Source organism: Coturnix japonica, chromosome 8 (genome assembly GCF_054131305.1).
Source record: "Coturnix japonica strain WE chromosome 8, WE-NBRP24, whole genome shotgun sequence".
NCBI classification, from domain to species: domain Eukaryota; kingdom Metazoa; phylum Chordata; class Aves; order Galliformes; family Phasianidae; genus Coturnix; species Coturnix japonica.
Genome location: NC_140670.1, coordinates 10,954,717 through 10,980,854, shown reverse-complemented (window position 1 = coordinate 10,980,854; position 26,138 = coordinate 10,954,717). Strand labels below are relative to the sequence as shown.

Here is a 26,138-nt window from a genome sequence, read left to right as displayed (position 1 = left end):
ATTTCTCAGGACAGACTTTGCTTTCTCTGTTTTCCCTTCCCCTCCCAGCCCCTGTGTAATAAAGGTGCACAGCGCGGGCGTCCGTCTGCAGGCTTTTAATTTTGCTGGGAGAGGAATCTGCTTATTTTCTCCAAGGGTGTAATTAGAGCTGGCTGGGAGCACCCCCTCATTACTGCGAGCTCTCTAATTACAACATTTGCCTGCTGTGGGGAGCCGGATGGTCTGAGGAGCCGCCGAGATGTCCCTGCCACCCTGTCCCCTGCCCTGGGGCCGTGGCCACAGTGCAAGAGCTGGGAGCATGGAAGCAATTCAGGAGCTGGGGAGATGTGGCACTGGTTCAGTGTGCAGGTGGGGTTGGGCTGAGTGAGCTGAGAGGGTTTTTCCAACCTTGTGATTCTATGATTCTGTCCCAAGGAGGAAGAAGTTAGCATACTGCACTGATGAGTTAACGAGCTTGGAGCTTTGCATCAGCAAATTGCAAGCTCAGGAAGGCAGCAAATCCCCTGTGGGATATGGTGGCAGCCTGCTTTGTCCCCTGGCTCTCTTGCCTGCACTCATGCTGGTTTGCATCAGCCCCAATGGAGATTTGGTGCACAGCTTGGGCTGGGGCACCTGCACCCATGGTCCACATTTTGTCCTTGGGGCATTCTGGGGGATGGAGCAGCTGCTTAAGTGCAGTGTGAGAGTGATGCCTGGGGGTCTCGCGATGTTCCTATCAACCAGGCACCTGATTCTCTGGTGCTTAATTCCCTGCGCCACGTCTCTGCCTCCTGTGGACAGCCCAGGGTGATGGGCACTGGGCTTTGCCACCACTAATGCTCCTGTCATCTCACAAATATTTGCAAGGATAACAGTTGCAGGAGGGAGGATTTAACATTGTCCTGTGGAAGTGTGCCTGAGATGGGCAAGTGTTTTCTGATCTCTCCGTGCCCTGTGCTGTGAACTTGGGGTGATGGGGAGGGGGCTGATGTGGAGTGCTGTGACTCACTGAGTGGGATGCTGTTGCTGCCCCAGCCACTGATCTTCTCTCCTGCTGACAGTACAGGCTGCAAACATCTGCAGGGGACTCCCTGGGGAGCAGATGCTGCAGATAATCCGGCTCAAACCCGTGGGATTAAAACGTGCCATGAGGAGATCGGGGAGAGGAGGCTGGAGAGGAGGTGGTGCCCATTCCCCTCCTCCCTTTCCTTCTCACTGCTCCTACTGCACTTGGCATCTGGGTTTGGGGCCTTCCCTCTCCTGCTCCAAACCCCTCTTGGCTCCTCAGTCTGTCCAGAGTAGTGCAGGTGCTCAAATCTACCAGTGGGTACCAGTTTCTGAAATCCCTTCAAGCCATTATCCCTTTGGGAAATACCACATGACTCCCTCATTCTGCTTTCACCCACTAAGACTGGCTCAGCAACAAGTGCCTGCATCCGCATCCTCAGGTGGGAGCCCCTGCAGACGTCTGCCAGAGGGATTGTGATTACAGCCAGTGGAGAGCACTCTAAAATATTTATTAGTTTGTCGCTGCTGGGAGTTTTATGACTTGTCTGGTTGCAGCGCTGTAAATCCCTGCCATGCGAGCTGCCTCTTTGCAGGTCTTTGGGGCCATTGAAGCATAAATGGTGTCCTCCTGAGAGGAAGAAAGCATCAGGACAAGTGGAGAAATCAGACTCCCTTGTTTGCTCCTGGTGCAAAATGGGGGGTGATTATGAGTCCGACCACAGAGAGCCCACCACCATCAGAGAGCCACTAGAATGGGCTGTGCCAGGTGGTGGTGGGGTCCTCATCCCAGGGGATGTCCAAGGGATGTGTGCATTTGGTGCTGGGGGATGTGGTTTGGTGATGGGAGCATCACTGTGGTGGTCTGAGGAGGATGCTCATGCTCTGTGTGCATCCCCAGCCACCCAGCCCAGCACACGTGCTGCAGGATGGCAGAGAGGTTTCAGACCAGCCCTTGCATTAAGTGTTGTTGGCTGCCTCTCTTGCCAGCTTGCCGGATCATCTTCTGCCAGGCCCCTTTGCCAGGAAATTTAGGTTTATGGCATTGAGGCAGTTAAATAAATAAATAAATGCAACAACAGCTCAGTGCAAAATGGAGCTTTAAAAAAATAAAAAGAGAGGTGATGTTTGCTGCTCTGGTGCTCTGCACACATTGCCCTGTGTCCCATGCAAGGTGGGCATCGAGAAAATCACAGCCCATAAACGGACTCAGGGATGAAATGGCCAGAGAGGTGGGGGAAGAGCCAGAGAGAAAGGAATTAGCCCGGAGTTTAATTCATTGTTTCCAAAAGAGCAGTTAATGGATTATGACAAATGTCCTACTGCTCTCCCGTAGTGCTGTGTTAAATGGAAATGGAAAGTCAATTTTCCTAAATGGATTTTAAACGACTGACCTCGCGTGTTGGTTGTTATTTTTTTTTTTCCACTTGCTGATTTTTGCTTGGGAGGCAGCTTGGCCATCCTGTTTCCTTGGCGTGTTGGGTTTTCCTCCTCCTTCTCCTCTCACACCTCACCCAGCTTCCCGGGTCCTCTGCTCCTCCTCTCTGGCAGCATTGCAGTGCTGGTTGTTGGCACATGGCGGTGTATGGCATTGAGGATCCAAGCTGTGGGACACGGACTAGCAGTGGGTCTGGGTAGGTGGGGACTGATGGCCACTCACTACCATTGCAGGGCCGGAGTACAGTGAGGTGCTGCCTGACTCCTTCCCATCGGCGCCGGCGGAGACGCTGCCCCACTTCTTGAGGGAGCCGCAGGATGCCTACATCGTCAAGAACAAGCCCGTGGAGCTGGTCTGTAGGGCTAACCCTGCCACCCAGATCTACTTCAAGTGCAACGGGGAGTGGGTAAACCAGAACGACCATGTCACCACCGAGAGCCTAGATGAGGTCACAGGTGAGCACATCCTTTGCCCATTCCCTTTATTTTTTCCAAGCATTTCTCCACCACTCTTTTGTCATAACATAACAGGCCAACATGGAGACCTTACCATCTTTTCTCCTTCCCAGGTTTCTTTCTCCCATTGTGTGTCCATGCTGTGGGTTATTCTCCTCCAGCTGGTCTTTTCCTGATTAATTTTGTCATTCCCAGGTGGCTGCAGCCTCCTGAAGCCACTTTGATGTGTTTTCCACCTTCTTGTTCCATGCATAACTTTTCTCCTGTTCCATACCACAAGTGAAAGAGGGGCTGTCCTTCCAAGCTCATTGCCCATGAATGAGATGGACCCCAGCAGGTGCTTTAGCTGTATCCCATAGAGAAGCGATTTATTGACCATTTGAGTCTTGGAACAGCTCCTCCAAGTCCCCAGCTACAGGAGGAGCTCTGAGGAGTCAGCCAGCTTGTTGGAAAGGTGATAAATAGTCAGGCCAGGTCATGGGATGGAGGGCTCATGTTAGGTGTGGCTGCGTGCTGTTAGTGAGGTCCAGTCAATCAGGATGGGAGGTGGCCCATGGAAAAAAGTCAATGGAAATTGAGCCCCCACCAAATTTCCATGCTAGAAAGTGCGGTGGAAGCCCAGCAGCGCATTCAGAGATGAGAATAATCCCACAACCTGCTACTGCACCATTTGATAAATCCATGGGGCTCCCTTATCTGGGGCAGTTTATTAACCCCATCCTCTGCAAGATAAAACCAAAGGAGAAAGGTTTCACAAGCTGGCAGCAAACATGACTACAGGCAGGAGAGGAGGGATCGAAGGGCTTGGAAGGGTTGCTTTTAGTGAAGTGGGGTTGTGAGGCCATTCCAAATAAAGCTGGGTCACGTGTACAATTACCCTTTGGCAGGTTGCAGCATCAGTGTGTTTAATGCTGCTGGAAAGGAAATGCTTTCCTACAAAATGCCTCATCAACACGTAGGCAATCCTTATTGCCACTGGGTATGGTAAAGGCCAGCAGCTTAGTCAGACTCACAGAAGGATTAGGTATGTAATATTTAGGTAATGGGTAATGAGAACTGGTAGGGTGTGAAGAGAGCTGAGCTCTCCTGTGCCTCAGTGGACAGATCTGAAACAGGGAGGGAAGAAGGAGGTGTTCTAGATGTTTCAGTGAGTCCCTCAGCATCTTCCTCAACTTCCCTGGCTATTCACCATATCTCAGCCAACTCCATCCCTGGTCATGGAGGCAGATCCCATCCCAGTGTGGGGCTTACTCTCACCACTTTAAGTTTCATGAGCCTCTCCATGCTTCCAGTTCCAGCTCGATGAAGCCGTGCTGCACTGCTCCACCTTTGGAAGGATGGTCGAAAGCATGCAGGAAGGCTGGTTTATTTAATTAGGAGCAGAGCTACCAGCGGGAATATAGAGCAAGCATGGGCTGGCAGGAGCCTGGAGCTTGCTGCCTTCTCCCTGTCTACCCTCCTATTGTAAGGAGGTGCTTCTAAGGGCACTGCAAGCCCCACAGGACCATGATGATGATGAGGCTGAGGGTGTGAGGACAAGTTGCTGTAGGGCAAATTGGTGCCCACCAGTGATCAAGGGGCTGTTTATTTATAGTGTCCAGCTGGGTAAAGGCAAAGATGCAGGTGCTGAGGGGAAGAGCATGGATGAGCAAAGCTGAAGAATCCAGCCTTGAGATGGTAGGAGGCTTTTGTGCAGTGTGAGCTTGCCCATTTCTTACAGGGAAATTTTTCTGGGGGCTCGTTTGCTATTGGCTTTTCTCCATGGTGTAGCTCTGGGTCAGCATGCGAGCAGTTTTGGGGAGGAAATCACATGTGTCCTTCATGCAGACTTCAAAGATTATATTGCTGCTCTCAGTGCAAACCTGGCAATAGCTACAGTGTGGAAGTGATGTAGTGCATATAAAAAACATTCAGGCTTGGGCATACAAGCCTTGGAGCTGGAACCAAAGCAGGTTGTTCTGTTGAAGATCTGCATGTGCAGTGCTGGCTGCTGTTGGGGGATGCTACTGCAAAGGGCACAGGGGGAGGTGGCCATGATACAATGGGTGAGCACTGCCAGGTGTCCACAACTCTCAGGTGCCCTCAGTTAATAACCTAGAAAAGAGACTTCCTAGAAAATGAGAACCTAGAAAATGAACTTTTAAGATGATGTGTCTAGCTCTGTAGAGCTCTGACTGCATCGGATCCAAAGCATCTCATGTGGAAGAAAGCAAAAATAGGCCAAGTCGGAGAGGATAATTCAGCCGGATGAATAGGGGCCGTCCATAAAAGCAGCCGTGTCTTGCTGCATGTAAGCCGGTTAAATAGGCACTCTGTGATTCATAAGCTTATCCTACACTTTTGGAGGGAGAGCATTTTCACTCTCAGTGCTTACAGAGGCAGCAGAGCTCCTCACCACATGTCCCATCCTACCTGGCTGGGGCTTGCAGACAAGATGAGAGGTTTCAACGCATCCCTTTGGAGGCTGGCGGCTTCTGAGAGCCCCGGTTTTTCAGGAGCACTTGGCCCAAGTGCCTTTTGTTATGTTTTTTTTTTCCCTTGCTGGCAAAACAAGCTGTATTTCCATGTTCGTCAGCTGTGCCGCAGGAAGGCGTCAGGGAGACAGTAATTGCTCCTCGCATGCTGAAAGCAAGCTCACAGAATTACAGCTGAGGATCATGCGGCTCTGTGTGATGGTGAACTTGGGCCTTTTTTATAAATAACAGATCTGAGTTTTATCTGGGGATAAAACCGTGGTGGGCAAGCAGCAGAGCAGCCAGGAAGGGAAAGAAAGTGTGAAAGAAATGGACTGTGGAGTGTTATGTTGTGTGCTTCTTCTCTTGTCCCATTCCTCTCTCCCATTGGCAATGGCCCCTTCACCAGTGGCTGATAAGCATCAGACTCTTGTTGAAACCTCAGCATCCTCAGATGTGGGTTTTGCAGCTCCCTGCAGACTGGCTGTTTGGTTTCACTTGTGTCATCATCGCATCCATCGCATCGCAGCCTCGGAGGATGTCACACTGTGGAAGCCACCACAGCCAGTGGGCTCCCTGCAGCCTCAAACCCTGCAGCTACCTCCCCTCCTCCTGGCTGACGCCGTCTGTCTGTCCCTTACAGGGCTGCTGGTGCGGGAGGTGCAGATTGAGGTGTCCCGGCAGCAGGTGGAGGAGCTCTTTGGCTTGGAGGATTACTGGTGCCAGTGCGTGGCCTGGAGCTCCGCGGGCACCACGAAGAGCCGCAGGGCATACGTCCGCATTGCATGTAAGTGCTCAGTGCATGCAGTGCATTGTTCCCTTTTGAGCTCACGGGTGGCTTTTTTAGTTTAAATAAATACCTCTCCTACCTTCTTTTCCTCTTTTGGCACTACAAGGAGCTTCCAAATGGTTCAGATCATTGATTTACAAATTGCAAAGCCCTTGGGGTTGTGACCCTACATCCCACATTGCTCATTTGGATGGATTAAAGGTGGCCAACACAGGCCTGGCTGTGAGATGCTGCTTTCAGCTCATAGCACAGCTGCATGTGTGGGCACCATCCTTATCCATCGTGGCACCGGCTGGGTTAATGCCTCAGCACCCAGCAGCCTGCTCAGCTCTTCCCAGTGCTTTATTATCCTTAATAACCTGATGGTTAGCACCTTGTGCTTTTTCCTGAATCAGCGGCTCCACGTCCCTGGAGTCCCTGCTGTCATATGTCACTTCTCTAAGCTGCTGTTTGTGGGTGTCAGCCTGATTAAGGATGAGTTAATCAGGCTGTTACCTGGCTGAATTTGCTCTCTTAGCAAATGAGATGGCAAAACTATAGGAGAATGGCCAGGCTTCCCAAGTGGTAAACAGATTTTGCTATTAGAGGGCTAATAATACCACGTCATCCAAAATGGAGGTGAATCAGCTGCATTGCTGACGTCCCCAGAGGATTTAGACTCGGCAAAGAAAATGTTGCCCACTGAAAGGCTGGCTGCCAAGGAGGCCCTTTTGTCCCCAGGAGGGTCAAGCTCTCAGACAAAAGTTTGGTGTTCCTTGCAGAGAAGTAATCATAGAATCCAGCTTGGGTTGGAAGGGACCTTAAAGCCCACCCAGCTCCGATCCCCTTGCCGTGGGCTGGGTGCCACCCACCAGATGAGGCTGTCCAGGGCCCCATCCAACCCGGCCTTGAGTAATTAAATGAGTCAGACCAATTTAAGACATCTACTCTCCCATCCCCAGCATCCTATGACCCGAGATCTCCGGGATTGGCAGTTTGTGCCATCCCATAAATCAGTGTCATTCTCTAATGCTATCCATGCAGTTCCTGCTAACAGGCTGTTAGGACTTCATTCCCTGTGAGTTTCTCCACACCTGGTTGTTTGGTGCAAAGCTTGCGTGGCACTGCCCAGCATCCCCATGTCACATACAGCTGGAAATGAGTGCCCTTGCAGCAAGGATTGCATCATGGGCCTCATACACAGCATGGCCTGTATTTAGGGTGTGCTGACAGTCCATGTGGGTAAGCCATGGGTTCACCGTGCTGTGCTTTGCCACACCATGTGTTCCCTGCAAAGGCACGGGGTGGGTGGCTCCTGAATTCTTAGTGCCCTGGCTTTTGAGGGCTGGTTGCTGGAGCAGAGGGTTGCAGCACCACCTAGTGATGCATGGGTGCTTCTGCTCCTTCTGTGGAGCAGCATTCTGCCACGTCCTCGTAGCCCTGAAAAGAGGCAAATCACCATGGCCCCCATTCTCCCAGGATGCACAGAAACATAGAAACATTAAAGTTGGGAAAGCCCACTAAGACCATCTCATCCAACCACCTACCCATCGTATTTTGCTCCACATTTTCCTGTGTGTGTGTGTGCTGAGGTTATGGTCTCCCTCTCAAAGGTTTTATGGGGTGCCTGATTTCTGCAGCATGCTGCTAACCACCGTCTTTCCTCCTCCAGACCTGCGGAAGAACTTTGACCAGGAGCCACTGGGCAAAGAAGTGCCACTGGAGCAGGAGGTGCTGCTGCAGTGCCGGCCGCCTGAGGGGGTTCCACAGGCAGAGGTGAGTGGGTACAGGGCTCCTGGCACTGGGGCAGCCTTAAAAATGCTATAAGATGGAGTTCATTGTGGCAGATGCCCACCAAGCCTTTAGACCCTGGGAGCATCGGTGATGACTGCAATATCCCAACCTTGGGGATGTTTGTCCTTGCTGGTGCCCACACCCAACAATGGTATCAGCTCACACCCATCCCAAACAACCTCATTAGAGCCCAGAAACTAATGGGCAGCCCTGCAATTTGGTGCTGTGCCCCACTTTGCCACCCAGGGATGAAGCAACCTGCCTGGGGTCAAGGCAGTGCTGGGGTGTCCAGATCTCTTGTTTGGCTCTTGTGCTTCACTGGCAGGAAAAGATTCCAGCAAGCATCCACATGGTTGTATCCTGGCTTAACTTTGTGTTCTTTAGAGACCATCCTGCTGGGGAGCATGTGGAATGGCCTTTTCCACCAAAACCTATGATATGTTCTACCTGGCTGAGTTCCCCTTTGGCTTAGCCACCATCTTGCCCCACATCCTTATCCCTTCTGACCCTTTCCCTCACCAGGTGGAGTGGCTAAGGAATGAGGATGTCATTGATCCCACGCAGGACACCAACTTCCTCATCACCATCGATCACAACCTCATCATCAAGCAGGCCCGGCTCTTGGACACTGCTAATTACACCTGCATGGCCAAGAACATTGTAGCCAAGCGCCGGAGCACCACAGCTGCTGTCATTGTCTATGGTACTGGTTCTTGCTTTTGGGAAGGGGCCAACTCTGTGAGCAGAGGGGACTGTGGGCACTTGCTGGAGATGGTAGGAGGGAGCTGCACTGGGCATTGCATTATGTTGAGCAATGGCCAAAGCCTGCAGAACTGGCATGTCGACCAGGTCATTAGGACGTGTTATTAGGATGTTCTTAAATGTAGGTATCCACAAACCTTCCTAGTTGGAGGTGGGACCATCTGAGCCTTCGCTGCCAAAATGGGCTCTTGATACTTCATTGCTCTGGCTTTGTGCATCACATGTTCCCATGGCTGTCCCTTCCTGCAGTGAATGGTGGCTGGTCCACCTGGTCCGAGTGGTCTCCTTGCAACAACCGCTGTGGCCGGGGCTGGCAGAAGCGCACCCGGACGTGCACCAACCCTGCCCCACTCAACGGTGGCTCCTTCTGTGATGGGCAGCCCTTCCAGAAAATAACCTGCACCACGCTCTGCCCAGGTAAGGGGGTCACAAACCTGCTGTCCTACACTAGCTGCATTCTCCAGCCATGCTCCTCATGGAGATGCCATCAGGGTTCGGGAGGAGGTCACCCTTAGATGGGTGCCGGCACCTTCCTGCTGTTGGTAGTCATGTCTCCAGCATCCTGTCTGTGTTTGGTGTCCTGCAGTGGACGGCGCATGGACGGAGTGGAGCAAGTGGTCAGCATGCAGCACTGAGTGCACCCACTGGCGCAGCAGAGAGTGCTCTGCGCCGGCTCCACGCAATGGTGGCAAGGATTGCAGCGGCGGGCTGCTGGACTCCAAGAACTGCACCGACGGGCTCTGCCTGCACAGTGAGTGTGCTGCACTGAAAGAAATGTTAACTTAGAGCTAGCTGTCAGCTGGTGCTAAGGCTTGGGGGATTTCTGATGGCTGCCGTGGGATCTAGCTGTCACATGAGATACTAGGTTTGGGGTCTGTGCTGAAATAATGCTGTTTGTTGGCAGTGGAGTCGATCCTTTGGTTTCCTTAGCCCCGCTGTGAAAATGTCAGTACTCAGCAAGGGCTCTGGAGCAGCAGCAGCTAGCGTCCAGGTTTATGGGGAAAAAGCAGCACTAGTGATGCGTGCTGCACTGCAAGCAGGCTCACTGAAGGCTAATGCTGCCACCTACTGCTATGTGACACCAATTTCCCCTTTCTCAGCCCCAAAAGCCTCCTGCTCCAGCATTAGAGTAGAGGTGTGGGACTTATATCCCAGGACAATGGAAATTTGGCAGTGGGAATGATGAAGGCATGGTGGCAGCAGAGCCACCTGTAGAGCTGCCTCATGTTCCCGCTCCCTGCCCCTGCCTGGCTGTGCCTGCCTTTTGTGTCATTCCACCCCCATCATGCCATCTTCACCTTTTGTTTTCTAACTTTGTTTTTCCTCACAGATAAAAGAGTTCTAAGCGAACCCAAAAGCCACCGTAAGTGCTCATTTCATGGCCATTTGATTTCTTCTGCACTGCATCGCTTTGGTTTCACCCATGGCAGGGCTCTGTGTTGTCTGCTGGGGAAGGACTGGGTGGGAAGAGGGAACAACTAAAACCTGCCTCAGAACTCCTACACGCTGTGCTTGAAAAGCTGCAGTGATGACTTCGCTTTCCTACTCTGCTCCTGTCCCTCTTTTTGCTGCTGGCTGCATGCAGTTTTTGGGTAGAGCATGATGCACCTGGTGTTGTTCCACCAAAGATGCTCCAAGCATTGTCCCCCTGAGCAAGGACACCCTTCCTCGAATTGGGAGCCCCAGAGTTATTTTTTTAATATCAACTCATCCCAAGCTTGACACTGGTGGATGAGGGGGTGAACCTTTCCTTCTGGCCCACAGTTTCCCTCTTCATCCCTCTTCTTTCTTCCTATGTCCCCATCCAAAATATACCAAATATTTAAAGATCAAGAGCCCTGTGGTAGAGTGAGAGGCGGTGGGGATGCTGAGGGCTGTCTGCATAGGTGTTACGACACTTGCTCTTTCCAGGTGAATGTATAGCTTGGGTATATATATATATATGATATGCACATAGGTATTATATTCACTCCTCAGGACTATGTTAGGATAGTAAGGTTGATGACTTTGAGCTGAAGCTGAATAAATCTAATGTTTCGACCTGATTTCTCTCCTCCCTCTCAGTGCTGGAGGCCACGGGTGATGTAGCCCTGTATGCCGGACTGGTGGTGGCCATTTTTGTCTTCATTGTCATCCTCATGGCTGTGGGGGTGGTGGTGTACCGGAGGAGGTGCCGGGACTTTGACACTGACATCACAGACTCATCAGCTGCCCTAACTGGAGGCTTCCACCCAGTCAACTTCAAAACTGCCCGGCACGGTGAGAGATCATATCAGAACATCACAGAATGGTTTGGGTGGGAAGTGATCTCAAAACCCATTCAGCCCCAACCCCTGCCATGGGCTGGTTGCCCCCCACCAGATCAGTGCTCCATATGTGGCCTTGGGCACCACCAAGGATGGGGCACCCACTGCTTCTCTGGGCAGCAGTGCCAGCACCTCACCGCCTTCTGAGTTAAAAAGTTTAATCCCCAAGCTGAAGCGGAGGCTGAATCTGGCTGTTGGTCATAGAAACGTGTAAGGAGCAGGGTTCTGGTGAACTTCCAGCCTGGTTTTAGGGGAACCTGCTGATGTATGAAAGCCAAGGGCTCTTTATTGGTGTATTAGTGTAGCTTTAGCCCTGCACTGTGCTCACTCACCGTGTGCCCTCCATCCTGTGCTGGGCAAGGAGGGATTTTCACGGGCATCCTCCAGTTAAGGAGCAGTTTTCCATTCTCATTGTTTCTTCCCACAGACAACCCTCAGCTGTTGCACCCCTCCATGCAGCCGGACCTGACAGCCAATGCGGGGGTGTACCGGGGCCCTATGTATGCCCTGCAGGACTCCTCCGACAAGATCCCCATGACCAACTCCCCCTTGCTCGACCCACTCCCCAACCTCAAGATCAAGGTCTACAACTCTTCCACCACCTCCTCTTCACCGGGGCTGCATGATGGGACGGACTTGCTGGGGGGAATCCCCGCTGCTGGCACCTTCCCAGGGGACAGCAGCAGCCCATTTGTGAACATGCGGAGCAAAGCCCAGCAGGGCTCCCAGCACCTCCTCAGCCTGCCTCGGGAGCATGGCACCAGTGCCAGTGGGACTTTCAGCTACCTGGGGGGGAGGCTAACCATCCCTGGCACTGGTAAGCCTCGCGCTGGGGAAATGTCTGCTTTGGGTGTAAGATAACTGAGGGATTGTTCCCTTGTTTGGGGCCTAATGCTGTGTGTGCTGCACTAGGGGTGAGCCTGCTGGTGCCGCATGGAGCCATCCCGCAGGGAAAATTCTATGAGATGTACCTGGTCATCAACAAGGCGGAGAGCGGACTGTAAGTCACACTGCTTTCCCTCTGCCCTTCTCACCTGCCATGGGTCTCCCTGTCCAACCGGTGTCCCCTATTGCCAGCTTGCCCTCCGAGGGAACGCAGACAGTGCTGAGCCCAGCGGTGACCTGCGGACCCACCGGCCTGCTGCTGTGCCGCCCTGTCGTCCTCACCATTCCTCACTGCGCAGATGTCAGCTCCTCAGACTGGATTTTCCAGCTGAAAACACAGTCCCACCAGGGGAACTGGGAGGTACGGTGTGAGCCCAGCCCTGTGGCCAGCCAAGACCCCAAGTCCTGTGGAACACAACATCCCCCAAGCAAAAGACTGACCCTAAGCTTTTGTTTCCATCTCTCCCTCTAGGAAGTGGTGACCCTGGATGAGGAGACTCTCAATACCCCCTGTTACTGCCAGCTGGAAGCCAAGTCCTGCCACATCCTACTAGACCAGCTGGGCACCTACGTTTTTGTGGGCGAGTCCTACTCCAGGTCGGCCATCAAGAGGCTCCAGCTGGCCATCTTTGCCCCTGCCATCTGCACCTCCCTGGAGTACAGCCTCAAGGTCTACTGCCTGGAGGACACACCAGATGCACTGAAGGTACAGTAGAGGCATCGTCATAGAATCATAGAAAGGCTTGGGTTAAAAGGGACCTTAGAGATAACTGAGTTCCAACCCCTGCCATGGGTTGGTTGCCCACCAGCAGCTCAGGCTGCCCAGGGCTCCATCCATGGCACTGGCAACCTCCAGGGATGGGCACCCACAGCTCTAATAGACCATATAAACAGTTGCTTCCCTTGCTTATAAGCTTCTTTCAAGTACTGGAAGGGCTTCAGTGAGATCTCCCCAGAGCCTTCTTTTCTCCAGACTGAACAAGTCCAGCTCCCTCAACCTTTCTTCATAGGAGAAGTGCTCCAGATTTTGATCATCTCTGTAGCACTTCTATGGACCTGCTTCCAACAGCTCCTCATCCCTCCTATACTGTGGGCCAGTCAGGGCTGCATGGGCCACCACTGGTGTGGTCGTTGTTTAATTCTCTGTGCCTTGTCCTGCCACGTCAGGTTTGCTCTAGTGCCTCTAGGTGGAGGTGTAGGCAGCACTGTGCTTCTTGGATTTTGTGCGAGTTCACAAATCTAAGCTGAAGGTTGGGCTGGGAGTGGGGTGAGTTGAGATCCTGTGGCTGATGTCACCTGTCTCTCTATGCATAGGAGGTGCTGGAGTTGGAGCGAACGCTGGGTGGATACCTGCTGGAGGAGCCCAAGCCCCTGCCCTTCAAGGACAGCTACCACAACCTGCGTCTCTCCATCCACGACATCCCCCACTCGTTGTGGAGGAGCAAGCTGCTGGCCAAGTACCAGGTGAGTAGCCACCTGGGATCCACAGGGTGATGGGCACCAGTTGCCCTTGTATTAATTCTAGGATTCGCTCCTGAAGGGATGGAAGAGGAAGGGGATCTGTTTTAATTTCCTGGTGGGATGCTGTTTATGGGGTCTCTCTTTCCCACCTCATCCCCATGGGGTGGCTGGAGGAGATGGGATTTCCCCTTGGCTGAGCCCCTGCTTTGGTGCTCTGCAGGAAATCCCATTCTACCACATCTGGAGTGGCAGCCAGCGAGCCCTGCACTGCACTTTCACACTGGAGAGGTACAGCCAAGCCTCCACAGAGCTCACCTGCAAGATCTGTGTCCGGCAGGTAGAAGGGGAAGGGCAGATCTTCCAACTCCACATCACGCTGGGAGAGGTGAGCTGGAGGGGGACAACCAGGGGATCTACAGGCAGTGACTTGAGCTCATCCCAACCCTCTGCTCAAAAATCTCTCTTTTCCCCTCACAGCACGCCAACTCCTTCGACAACCTCCACTCACACAACAGCAGTGCCCCCACCACCCAGCTGGGACCCTACGCCTTCAAAATCCCCCTCTCCATCCGGCAGAAGATCTGCAACAGCCTGGATGCTCCCAACTCCAGGGGGAACGACTGGAGACTTCTCGCCCAGAAACTTTCCATGGACCGGTGGGTCTCCCCAAGCTTTGCTCTGTGCTCTGTCCAGGCTAGATTGCATCTAGCCAGGTTGTATACATCCACAGAAGTCCACCTAGAGATACAGAGAATCTGCTCATAGTTCTTAACATCCATATACATGTGCTGTGGTCTGGATCTGTCCTCGTTTTGGCCTGGCCCTTGTTCATCTGGGTCCATGCTTGTGATGTTCCCATCTGGAATCACCTATAAGGCCCAAAGGAAGGGAGGGGGCATGGTCAATGATATCAGCTAAACAAAGCTTGCACTGCTTTTGCATGAATGCTGGCTCTGTATAAAAACACAGACAGTGACTCAAGGGCTTTGGCATTTGCATCACGGCATTCCTGTCATGGTTCACACTGCAAAGAGGTTGGCTGCTCTGGCAGCATCCAACCTTCCATCCACAAAGGATATTGTGCCAACTTGCATCTTCTTTCTGCTTCTCCTGTGCAGGTATCTGAACTACTTTGCCACCAAAGCCAGCCCCACTGGGGTGATCCTGGACTTATGGGAAGCTGAGCACCAAGATGATGGTGATCTCAACACCTTGGCCAGTGCCTTAGAAGAGATGGGCAAGAGCGAGATGCTGGTGGTCATGGCCACGGAAGGTGACTGCTGATGGTGCTCCCTTGCTCCAGGGGGATTGCGAAAGGGGACCTTTCCCAGCACCTGTCCCTGCATGGGGGCTGAATGAGGAAGGGCCGAGGGCCCCGCTTCTCCCTCCCCACTTCACTGTCAGCCTTACGGACCGATCCTCAGCGTTTACAAGCAATTCAAGTGTTAAACGGCGTTCCTCCTCCTCTTGGGTGGCATTGGTGATGCTGGAGGAACTGGGGCTTCTCAAGCTGAGGCAGTGGGGGCTTTCCTTCTCCTCTGGGTTCCTTCCCATCTGGTTCTCCTCCTCTGATAGCATTTCTGCATTGAAGAGATGAGTACAACCTAGGCAAGCAGCTTATTTCTGTCGAAGGCTTCAGACAGCTTCATAAAGCAAGTAGGAAAGGAAGAAAAAAAAGAAAAAAAAACAAACCGACACAGTTTCTTAGGAAACGCAAATAATTTATTATCCAGATCTTTGGATGAGTCCTTTTTAAAAAAAAAAAAATAATAATAAGGAAAAAAAAAAAAAAAAGATTTATAAATCTTTTTGTTTGTGTGTATGTGTGAGAGAGAGAAGAAGAGCACTGTAGTGGTCAGAGTGGCAGAGAGAGATTTAAATGAACGCTCTTTTGTAGGGAAAGCGTGCGGTCGAGCTGAGCAAACCTTGTTTACATGTCCTGGGACCCCAGGAAGTCCATAGGGTTAAGTGCCTCTATTCCCCTGTGCTTCAGGGTGAGCTGAGACCCTCCCCCAGGTTTTCACTACATGTTCCCCTCCCTGATGGCAGTCCCATGGAGTGGGGGATGCAGGCATACAGGAGGGTTGCTGCCCTGCTTCCTCTCCATGGCTTTCTGTATGGAGTGGCACAGCACGGTGCCCCTGTCCCCATGCTCCTCCTCCTCCATCGCTGGGCTCTGTCTCCATCCCTTGTGGTGTTAGCAGGGGATGCCAAATCCATTCATGAATTCTTCCCCAGCATAGTTGTGGGGGAGATTTTAGGATGACTGCGCCTTCATATAGAGAAATACAAACCAAAGACTTCAGCCCGGCGCTAGGCACAGGCCAAAGTATTTTTTTAACAGAAACCCAGATGGTGCAGTTCGTTCCCCAAGCTTGGGGTCAGGGTGCAGACCACATCACTCTGGGCTCCCTGGTTTTGGGTCAGTATTTTGGCAGGGATACAGGGAGGATGGTGTAGAGCTGTGGGCTGCCTTGGGGAGATCCATATAGGACCTGTTTCTGCATGACGTCTGAGGACAGTGTCTGGGGGTCACTGTGCCATTGCACATATCAGGGTTGCTGCACGTTTGCACAAAGCCCACTGGAATTATGGACATGCCCTGTGCTACCCAGCATTTTGAAGTGTTGGCTTCTTGTTGGAGTTGGAAAGCAATGCCAATGGAGTCCTTGGTTTGTTTTCTTTGGGTTTCTTTTGGTCCTGTGCTGAGTTCTACCTCGCTACCTTGCTGGTAAGGGTCTCCAGGTTGGGAGCCAGGCTAAGCATTCCAGCATGTAAGCAGCCATTAGGTTTCCATCCCATTGCACCTCCTTTATTTTCTCCTTTTATTCCTATAGTTGACTTTTTATAACAGTGGAGAAGTTGTGTGATGAATGGAAAGTAACGCAGGGTAAACGAGGTTCATCACAAAGGTATGGTGTGTCAATGAAGGCTAAACATAGAGATTACCTGCAGGTAGAAGTATTTACTCGGTGATTGTTGTATCTTAGAAAATTGTCTATTAAAATAAAAAATAGTTTTTCCAGGTTGGAAGCTTGGGGTGGGAAGGCTTCTGGGTGAATCCCTTTGCCATCGAGGAAAGGTTTCCTCTCTCCTTCAGGTGGCATTTAAGCATCCAATCAGTGACACCCCATCCCTGAGCTGAGGGGAAGAAGTAAATCTAGGGTAAAAATGAAGAACTGCTCTAACGAAGCGGCTGCTGGTATCAAATAGGGCTTTGGCAACTCCTCTGTGGGAGGCGAGCTGCTCTTTTTGGGTGCGGGACGGGGCACATCTGAATCTCTCTCGCTCTCATTCCCGCTGTCTGCTCTGTGGAGCACGCGGCTGCCCATCCGTCCATCTGTCCTTCCCAGCCTGTCTGTCTGCGTCTGTCTCTCCTCCCTTTAGGGGCCATTCATTGCCGGCCTTGTGGCTGTGGGCCATGTGGTGCTGGCAGTGTCTGTCTCCATATTTATACGTCCAGTGGATAGGCCTGGGGGCATCCTCTCGTCTGCATTCTGTTTATTCTGTAAACTAAAGAACTGTAAATAAAGTTTAGCGTTCCTATTGTAACAAATTAATTTTTATGCAATAAATTATATTTCCTAGTCTAATAATTAAAAGAAAAAAAAAATAGACAATCTGCTCTCTCCTCCTGCGTGCATCACTCACCAGTTGGTTCCCTCTGGGCTTGATGGCTGTGGAGCTCTGTGCCTGCGTACCCTGCTGCCCTTGGAACTACTGCACTGGGGAGGGGTTATGGGGGCCCTGGAGTTCAGCTCTGGAGGTCATCCTGGCCACCCCAGGTGGTTTTCCCCCCACCTGCTTTCAGTTGGATGCTGTAGGTATGGCACTCCCAAGGAACAACGGCACTCTGCTTTGGGTATAACCCTTGGCCATCGTGACTTGGGGTCATTGTAGGGGGTGGCTGCCTTTCTTGTTCTCCTTGAGCATGGGATGTGATCCTATTGGAATACTTGACCCTTTCTTCCCCCTTGGCCCAAAAGTGCAGTCAGAGCATTGAATTGACCGGAGATGACCTGTGTGTCTGCAGCATGGAACATCTCTCGGGTGTGGGTAATGCTGACTAGAGGGACCATCACAGCTTTGTTCAGCACAGCCTGGCTTTGTTTACCCTGCTCAGCTGTCACGATCCACTGTGTTCTGATCAGAAGCTCTTCTCCAAGAGTGGTTCTTTTGACATGATAGACTGCAGCAGGTCAGAAATATCAGACAAATCCCTTGGAGCTGATGGGTTACTGACTCGGATGAGACTGTGCTGGTTCCTCAGGTGCTTTTCCAGCCTGGTGCATCAATGTGGATGAAAATCTCAAGAAGAAACCTCTGCAGAAATCCCCCTGCGCTCCTACAGAGCCTTTCCAGCTCAGTGCACTGCCACCGGTGATGTGGGTTGGGCATGAGCTTCTGCTCTGCTGGTTGCAAAGATAAATCACTGCGTGCGTGTGTGTGCATGTGTGTGTCCATCCCCCTCAGTGCCACATCTCCATGGCTCGGCAGCACCTCCAGGGATGGTGACCCCACCACCTCCCTGGGCGGCCTGTGCCACTGCATCACTGCTCTTCCAAAGGAGAAATGTGCCCTAATATCCAACCCTTGGCAAGGGGTGATGTGCTCAACCTCCGGAGTTTTCAAATACAACCACGCTCTGAGGGGTGCCCTCTTTATCCCCATTAAAAGCGGGAGGAAAGGAGAGAAAAAAAGGCTGAAAATATGCCTTGAATATAAGTGGAAACACGTCGGGAACCAAAGAGCGAAGAAGGAAACAGGGGAGGAAGTGATGCTGCCGCCTCCCGCCGCTTCCCTTCCGTCCGCCTCGGTACCGCCCGGGGGCCGGGTCGGGACCACCCCTCGGGGCGGAGCTGGGCGCTGTTGGCGGCGCATCCCGGCCCGGCCCGGCCCGGAAGGACCCGACGGGGCGTGCGGCGCCCGAGTAAGTGGGGCTGCGGGAGGAGGGACGGCACGGAGCGCTTCTCTCCATCTTGCTGGGAGGATTTCTGCAAAATCCCTCCTTTCCGACGGTTTCTCCCCTTGTAGCCTTAGCGGGGCCTTCAGCTCAGCTTTTGCCGGGGGGGTCCATTGGGCAGAGCCTGGCGGAGCTGCGCGGCTTGTTGCAGTCGCCTTGCAAAGCCCGCTGCTGTTGCACCGGTTTTACGAGTGGCTTAACAAAGCCCTCACCGTGCTGAGTTAGTTTACAAGCCTAGGGGCATGAGGTCAGCTTCCAGGACGCTTTGAGAAGCCTGGTTGATGGGTCATTGCACGGGCTGATGTGCTGCGGGAGGTCATGTGCTGTTATGATGTTCCTCTGAGCCTTGCAGGAGCTGGGTTTCCTGCTTACAAGAGGGAAAAGTGAGTGTGGGCACAGGTTAATTATTAGCTGTGATGAACAGGGCCAGGTGCCGTGCTGCCTGCTGGATGGGCACACAGTGCTGCTGTGGCAGACCTGTCTCAGTCTCACCATTGGAGTTTTCAGCTTGCAGCCGTCCTAAGTTCCTCATAGCAGTTCAGCTGGGCACCCATTGGGCAGTTCCTGCTGCCTCCCACCTGCTAATCCCCTTCACGTGGCTGTTTTGCAGCCTGCCGGTGCCATGCACCCAGCAGGCAGCAGCTTTCCCACGGAGGAAGAGCCGCTGATTGAGGAGCCTTCAGTGAACAGAGCCGGCCGGCCGAAGCCGAGTGACCACCTCTATGGGGCTTATGTGATCTTCTTCCTGCTGGGCGTCGGGTCGCTGCTGCCATGGAACTTTTTCATCACAGCCAAGCACTACTGGGCATATAAGCTACAGAACTGCTCGGAGCAGGCAGAACCAGCCCCCTCTGACCTGCGGGTGAGTGTGCACTGGTTGGCACCACCAATGGGTCACACAGCCAAGCAGTGTGCCATCCTGGTGGCAGTGGGGTCACTCTGGAGGTTCTTAAATGGTCAGGCAGGTGTGACCACAGTAGCTGCTGTGGCCATAAACATCTGGCTCCTGGCACATAGGATGTCACTCTGTGATTGATACACACTGGGGGCTGCAGGCCTGCTAGCAAGTGGGCACACAAGGCACTTCTTTTCCTTCAGATAGCTGCCTTCTCACAAAAACCTTCTCTTGCTCCTCCTTGTCCCCAGCAGGCATGGCCTCCATTTGTTTCTTTGCTCCTTCTCCAAAGCAGTGCTGTTTCCTTCTGGCTGAAAAAAAGTGTGGCTGTGATGAGTCTGCATTCGCTCCTCCTGCTTCCCAGCTTGTTCAGGTGGTTTGGGCACATTTTTTCATAAGCACGGAGCCCCGTGCAACACCCACGTTTTCTCAGTGCTTTCTGCCACCAGTATGGTACCCGTGGCTGTACTGGTTTTGGTAGCCCTGAAGCCTGCTATTTGGGCTTCTTTTGATGGGGAGGAAGTACACTGCAGCTGGTGTTGCTAAGACCACAATGCTGGAGCATCAGCATGCTGGTGCAGATGAGGATCCTGGGTGAGTTAAGCTGTTGGACACCATAATGATACAGCCAGGCTGGGTGCTGAGTGCCCTTCATCAGTGCTGGAGAGGATGTTCAGGGTAGGGTGTGAAGCATGATGTCCTCCCGCATCCCACCCACTCCTATTGCTTCTGCAGGGAGCTTGTCCCATGGAATTTTTTAATAAGCTGCTTTGGAGTAAAATGGGTGTCTTTGGAAGTGCTCTCTCAGCATCATGAAAGACTTTCATGCTTGGGCAGTGTTAGGATGGAAGGTGGTCTATCCAGAGAACCTTATTTTCCTCCAGTACTAACATCTCTGTCCTAAAAACTCCTATTTTAAGGATTGCTGTATCCCTGCTCAGATCATTTATCTGTTAAAAAAAAAAGATGTTTTTCCTTTTTCCATGCAGAGCCTCTATCCTTGGTGCAATAACTGGTGTAAGGGCACAGTTGAGTTTGTTTCCTTGCTTGGTGAAGTGCTGGCTCTGAACATAGACAGCATGCTCCTGAGCATGAGGGTTGTTACTTCTGTCAGTGCAGAGCAACCTAGGTCTTCTCTGATGATTAAGCAGAATCAAAAGGAAAGCCATCACCCCCTTCAGCCCTTCTGGAAAGCACTCTGGTCATGGCTAAAACTCTCTCAAAGGCTTAAAACTTGCAAATGGTTTGTGATTCAAGCCCAACACATCCCAGTGTACGACACTCCCATCCTCTGGGTATGGTGATGCTTTCTGCTGGTCAGTGGTTCTGTTGTTTTATGGTTTTGTTTCAAACCACCTCCACAGGAGTGATGCAGGCCATTGCAGAGAGTCAGCAGAAATAGAAGAGCTAACTCGTAGTCTTTGTTCTTGCTTTCCTTTTAGTCAGAAACAATAGCAATTGAAACACTTCTGCTTGTTCCTTCTCGTCCAGCAGCATTTGGCCATGCGGAAGGTGGAGTAAAATTTCCCTGGGTGACCGAGTGCTGCTCAGACTCCCAAGTTTCTTAAATACTTTCTCAAATTCCTTTCCTGCTGCTCGTGCAAGCAAACGAGCGTTTCCCTGTGGTGCTTGAAGCACAGCATCACCAGGAGTGCAGATGTACTTCTGCTTGGTGCAAAGCTTTCTAAAGCTTTGTTTCCTCACCACCGCCTCAAAAAGAAAATTAACTTGGAAGCGTATTAAATATCCCCGGGGGCTTTTTTTGGGGTAGGTTGGTAAATAAGGCTTAGTTTTAGCCTGTTGTTTTGTCTCTTCCCTAATTCATTGTATGTCTGCAGAGCTTTGAGCCTGCTGCTTCCCAAGCTGATGCGGTAAGTGCAGGCATTTACATCTCCGTGTCTACAGCCCCTCTAGGAGCGATTATTAGATTTCCCGTCGCTTGCAGTAAAGCTCTTGATGGTGAGGAATAAATTAACATGCTTGTAAACTGATTAAAAGAAGACGGTGCAAAGCTGCAGAGAAACCTGGAGCAGGCAGAGCAAAGGTGCCAAACACCTCCTGGTTCCTGGCTGCATGCTGGGGTTGGGCAGTAGCACCTTTTGTGCTGTGTCATGCCAGATTTAGGAGCTGGAACTCTCTCCATTGCTCCAGCTGACCTTTCCTTTCCCCCCCTTTTTCCTGGCAGGATTACTTTGAGAGTTACATCTCCATCGCTTCAACTGTGCCCTCGGTGCTGTGCCTGGTTGGAAACTTCCTGCTGGTCAACAGGTGCGTGCGGGGTGGGCTGCCTTCCCCTCTGCCCCTCTCTCCTTTCTGCCCCATGGGTGAGCTGAGAGCCTCTGTAACAAGTAACCTCCTTGCTCAAACAGTGATCTCCTCCACCTTTGGCTTTTTTTATTTTGAAGTAGATTTTATTTGATCCTTGCAGCAAAAGAGATGCTGTTCCCGGCGTCATGCCTATTAAATTACAGTTTTAAAATGAGGGTAGAACATGGGTTCAGAACATGGAGTTTTAGAGGAAGGTCATGGAATTGTTCATCCCTGCTGTCTCCAGGGTGCCTGCCAGCGTCCGCATCCTGTCCTCCCTCTTCATCATGCTGTCCATCTTCCTGGTGATCACGGTGCTGGTGAAGGTGGATACATCCTCCTGGACCACCTCTTTCTTTGCCCTCACCATTGTCTGCGTGGTGGTGGTCAGTGGTGCCTCCACCATCTTCACCAGCAGCATCCTGGGCTTGAGCAGCCGCTTCCCCATGAGGAACTCGCAGGCACTGCTGGCAGGTGCGTGTCCTGAGTGTGAAGGGTCCCCTCCTGCTGCGGTTGTACTCTATGGGTTGCTGTGGGTTGGGTTTATTCCCTTTGCATCTGGCATTTTGTCACGTGGTGTCTATTTTAGAAACTTCACTTTGCCCTATGAAGAAAAAAAAACTAAACCAAAAACTTGCAGACTGAGATAAAGGGAAGTTGCTGAACGAGAAGCATGGTGGGTCACATGAGCCAGCGCTCTCATTTCTGCAAATGCCCTGCAATCCCCAGTGCTGATGTCTCAGCAGGGACAGACCTTCACCATCCCTGCCCAAAGGCCAGCATCCCTCACAGTACCCACAGCCAAAGCCATGGTGTGATTTGTGCTTTCCCCATGTGGGGAGATGCTGTCCTTCCACTCCTCACTTTGCATCTGGAGGAATCTTAAATGTTGCCTTGTTTCCTCCCTGAGAATTTACATGCATTTCCATAAGTGATGAGGGGCACGCGGGGAGCTGTGAGTGATGAGCTCCCTGGAGGCTTGCTGGTGTTGATAACATTATGAATGTGCTGTAGGACGGTTGAGAAACCATGAGGAAAGAGGAGGGGAAAAAAAAAAAAAATCAAATGGAGATGGAGGCATTTTTCCTGGGGCTGAAACAAGAGTGTTTTAATGAGTTTGGCCTGTTGGGCTGGGTCACATGCTGACTGAGGTGTGACATGATGGAGGGGACTCAAGGGGCCTCTGGTTTGGCCACTCCCCACAAACAGCCACCTTGCAGGTCAGGCCATGGGAGGCACAGTCAGTGCCATCGCCTCCATCATCGACCTGGTGGCAGCAGCTGACGTGACTGATAGTGCTCTGGCCTACTTCCTCACGGCGGACATCTTCCTCGTAGTCTGCATCATGGTGTACCTCCTGCTGCCCCGCCTGGAGTACTCCAGGTATGGCCAGGCTCTGGCAGCACCCACCAAGCAGCTCTGCTGGCCTCCGTTTGGCCAAAGTCATGGGATGGAGTTTGTCATGGGCTGAGCCTCTGGGGAGCTTCCTTAGGGGGAGAAGTATAGAATCATAGAGTTAGAGAATTTTTCAGGTGGAAAAGATTAACATTTGTAATACCTTTATTAAGTTCTTAATTGATGATATTGAGATTGAACCTCAAGTGCTGTGTTTCAGTGTTGGGCCTCTTAATGCAAGAAAGACATGACCCTAGAGTGTGTCCAGAGAAGGGCAGTGGTGCTATTTGGGGTCTGGAGCACATCTTATTGGGACTGGCTGATGGAGCTGGGATGGGTCAGTCAGGAGAAGAGGAGGTGCAGGGGAGGCCTTATCATTCTCTATAATGGCCAGAGAAGAGGCAGTGGTGAGATAGGGATCAGCCTCTGATTCCAGGTAACAGCAACAGGACTGGAGGGAATGGCCTCAAGTTGTGGCAGGGGAGGTTCAGTTTGGGCAGTAGGACACATTTCATCTCCAGAAGAGCAGTGATGCAGTAGCACAGGCTGCCCAAGGAGGCAGGAGAGTCACCATCCCAGGAGGTGTTGCAGAACTGAGGGACATGGGCAGTGTGTGGGGGGTGGGCTGGGTAAGCTGAGGGCTTTTCCAGCCTTGTGGTTCTGTGATCCCATGATCATCTAGCCCAGCCACCAGCCCATCATCACCGTGCCCACTGAGACGTGTTCCTCAGGAGCTGCTGGTGAAGGTGCTGCTGAAACCCCTCCCACCCCAAATTTCCAACTTCTGTATGATCTTCCTCCTCCATTTTTCAGGTATTACATGGGAAGGCACTGGGAGCACCCATCACTGGCCGCCACGTCGCCCAGCAGCCTCACAGAGGACGAAGCAGAGCCAGGAGGCCCGGAACACAGCCTGCCCCAAAGCACTGCTGTCCCTCCACTGCGCCCCATCCTGCGCAAGACTGTTGCCCTTGGCTCCTGCCTGTTCTATGTCTTCTTTGTCTCCATCATCATCTTCCCTTCGCTCTCCTCCAGTATCCAGTCCGTCCACCAGGCCTCGGGCAGCCCATGGGCCACCAAGTACTTTGTGCCACTTACCAGCTTCCTGCTGTATAACTTTGCTGACTGGTGCGGGCGGCAGATCACCGCCTGGATTCAGGTGCCTGGCCCCAACAGCAGGCTGCTGCCTACCCTTGTCCTCCTCAGGACCATCTTCCTTCCACTTTTCATCCTCTGCAACTACCAGCCCCGGGCCCACATAAGGACAGTGCTCTTCAATCGTGACATCTACCCGGTGGCCTTCACTACACTGCTGGGTCTCAGCAATGGCTACCTGGGGACGCTGGCCCTTGTCTATGGCCCCAAGATCGTTCCCAAGGAGCTGGCTGAGGCAGCAGGGGTGGTGATGAGCTTCTATCTGGTCCTGGGGCTCGCCCTGGGCTCTGCGTGCTCCGTACTGGTTGTGCACGTCATCTAGGGCAGAGTTATAGGGATGCTCTTGGCTTGCCTAGCCAGGAGGAGTTAGGGAACAAACAAAAGGGACCAAAAGCCTTGACTGCAAGGTAGAAATGGGAATGCCTGAGCAGTCAAAGAAATCCTTCCCTCATTAAAATGCCGCTGGCAATGGGCATCTTGCTGCATAAAACCCCAATTGCAGCAAGGAACCAAAGCTACTTCAGCCCTTGAAGCCTGAAGTGAGCCTAGAGGGTGAATAGCAGCAGGGCAGAGGGATTTCTCTAAGGAAAGGGAAACCTTGGTGTGTGCAAGGGAGATTCCACTTGCACTTTCTCATGCATTGATTTTTTCAGATGATTTTTCCAGCCTGTGGCTGTTTGCTTTTCTGTGCTGCTGGGTGCAGTTGTGAAGATGATGATTTTGTACACTACCCTGTTGATCTACAGGTGAATCCTAAGGCAACTGGAATGCGAAGAGGTCCCCTGTTTTAAGGTGCCCTTAGCCTGGGTTGAGAGAGGTCAGTAAAATTGGGGAGAGTTGCTGAAGGGGCTCTGGTGTTACAATTACTGAGTTCACAGCAGAAAATTGATTAATTACAGCAAACAGGTGGCGTGACAGTCCCCAGGTGCTTTCAGGGGGATGAGTTACTGTGACCCCCAGTAATAGGGTGTATGATGGAGAGGAGAAGATTTACAGTACTCGACTTTGCACACATAGGCTCTGCAATCAACAGCACAGGCACTAGTGGTGGCATTAACATTTCTAATCCTCTGGTTAGACAGTGAGCAGCTCTGGATGCAAAGAGAGTTTCTTCCTGTGTTTGGAGTAATTTCTGAGATGGAAATGCTCAGGGCTGGGCACACCCTGGTGGTATCTCATATACCTATGTCTTTAGCTTCAAGTGGCTTTGGTGGGCTTTTAAAGGCAGATTAGAGGTCTTCTGCTCTCTGTCATTTGGTATTCTACAGATACCAGATGTTATGAGGTCTGATTCGTTTACTGTCTGCTTTGCACATCTGCTCATCCTCTCTGTGATGTTACAGAGTGAAATTACTGAATACCTCTCAAGACAGGACTTGATTGTCTGATACCATCGGTAATAAAGTTAATTCTGTGTAAGCGCTGGTGCCTGGAGTGATTTCTCTTGGAGCTGGATGGGCTGGGACACAATTCAGGTTCCTTTCTGCCATGACTGACCATGTCCTATGGTGCCGCTCCCCATGTGCATGATGGGGATGGAGCCAGAATCCAAAAAGGCTCTGCCAGATGGACTCTGGCTCATACCACATCCTCAGCTGCTTCACAGAGATGAGCAGAGCTGTAAATGTTTTCACTGTCTTCTGCATGTGTTGGAAAGATACAGCTCTGCTGTAGTTCTGTAAGTGAATTTGGTTGTCAAACACTGACTTCCTAACCTTTCATTGCAGCAGCCTGGAGCCAAATGATGCCAGCCTGGCTTCTTCTCACCCTTGCTATTGTAGGTTCGGACACCCAGCTAAGGATCAGGCTGGTGCTTGCTGAGGGCTTCATGTGGTGCTGTGATCTGGCTGTTGGGGAAAAGACCACTGTGATCACCACAGGGCTTGGCATGGAGTGAGCCGAGCAGATTCCTGCAGAATTCATGAGTGTGGACTCGTGAAGTGAAACTCAATCAAAACTCTCCTGGATGCCTGCTCGCTGCCAAGGGGAGGAGCTGCTGATTGTGCAGTGCCCAGGGCTGGCGTTGCTGCCAAAACAGCCTGCTGTGCCACCGTGCCCTGCGCTGCCTCCTGCACCCGCCTGGGCTCCATGGCCAAGCAGCCACGGGAGGGTAGAG

General features: G+C 52.0%; 2 protein-coding genes across 6 annotated transcripts in view; both read left to right on the top strand.

The window, feature by feature from the left end:
* Positions 1 to 14,998, top strand: part of UNC5B (unc-5 netrin receptor B) — a 140,311-nt gene extending 125,313 nt beyond the window's left edge. For 2 of the 4 annotated variants that reach the window (XM_085554130.1, XM_015866463.3), the window contains exons 2-17: positions 2,656 to 2,877; positions 5,974 to 6,117; positions 7,772 to 7,875; positions 8,416 to 8,596; positions 8,905 to 9,072; positions 9,242 to 9,406; positions 9,986 to 10,018; positions 10,720 to 10,914; positions 11,389 to 11,778; positions 11,874 to 11,961; positions 12,039 to 12,207; positions 12,319 to 12,552; positions 13,161 to 13,310; positions 13,528 to 13,692; positions 13,785 to 13,963; positions 14,426 to 14,998. In XM_085554130.1, the coding sequence (XP_085410256.1) occupies positions 2,656 to 2,877; positions 5,974 to 6,117; positions 7,772 to 7,875; positions 8,416 to 8,596; positions 8,905 to 9,072; positions 9,242 to 9,406; positions 9,986 to 10,018; positions 10,720 to 10,914; positions 11,389 to 11,778; positions 11,874 to 11,961; positions 12,039 to 12,207; positions 12,319 to 12,552; positions 13,161 to 13,310; positions 13,528 to 13,692; positions 13,785 to 13,963; positions 14,426 to 14,591 (2,753 nt within the window). In that variant the 3' untranslated portion in view covers positions 14,592 to 14,998. The remainder of the gene's footprint in view (positions 1 to 2,655; positions 2,878 to 5,973; positions 6,118 to 7,771; positions 7,876 to 8,415; positions 8,597 to 8,904; positions 9,073 to 9,241; positions 9,407 to 9,985; positions 10,019 to 10,719; positions 10,915 to 11,388; positions 11,779 to 11,873; positions 11,962 to 12,038; positions 12,208 to 12,318; positions 12,553 to 13,160; positions 13,311 to 13,527; positions 13,693 to 13,784; positions 13,964 to 14,425) is intronic. The other 2 variants (XM_085554131.1, XM_015866464.3) reach the window with 1 other exon arrangement.
* Positions 14,999 to 18,157: 3,159 nt separating this feature from the next.
* On the top strand, positions 18,158 to 25,441 carry SLC29A3 (solute carrier family 29 member 3). 2 transcript variants are annotated; one of them, XM_015866469.3, is made up of 6 exons: positions 18,158 to 18,237; positions 18,881 to 19,132; positions 21,351 to 21,433; positions 21,720 to 21,946; positions 22,693 to 22,855; positions 23,681 to 25,441. In XM_015866469.3, exons 2-6 carry the CDS (start codon positions 18,893 to 18,895, stop codon positions 24,342 to 24,344), a joined length of 1,377 nt encoding a protein of 458 aa, XP_015721955.2. In that variant the 5' UTR covers positions 18,158 to 18,237; positions 18,881 to 18,892; the 3' UTR covers positions 24,345 to 25,441. The 2 variants fall into 2 exon arrangements, with proteins under 2 accessions (XP_015721955.2, XP_085410258.1); XM_085554132.1 differs by lacking the exon at positions 22,693 to 22,855.
* Positions 25,442 to 26,138: the final 697 nt, after the last annotated feature.

Bases quoted from the DNA above. Each gene is read 5' to 3' on its own strand.
- SLC29A3 (XM_015866469.3), top strand. From the start codon at position 18,893: ATGCACCCAGCAGGCAGCAGCTTTCCCACGGAGGAAGAGCCGCTGATT. The intron at 19,133-21,350 runs GTGAGTGTGCAC...TTTTCCTGGCAG, and splicing joins CAGCCCCCTCTGACCTGCGG to GATTACTTTGAGAGTTACAT. The intron at 21,434-21,719 runs GTGCGTGCGGGG...TGCTGTCTCCAG, and splicing joins AACTTCCTGCTGGTCAACAG to GGTGCCTGCCAGCGTCCGCA.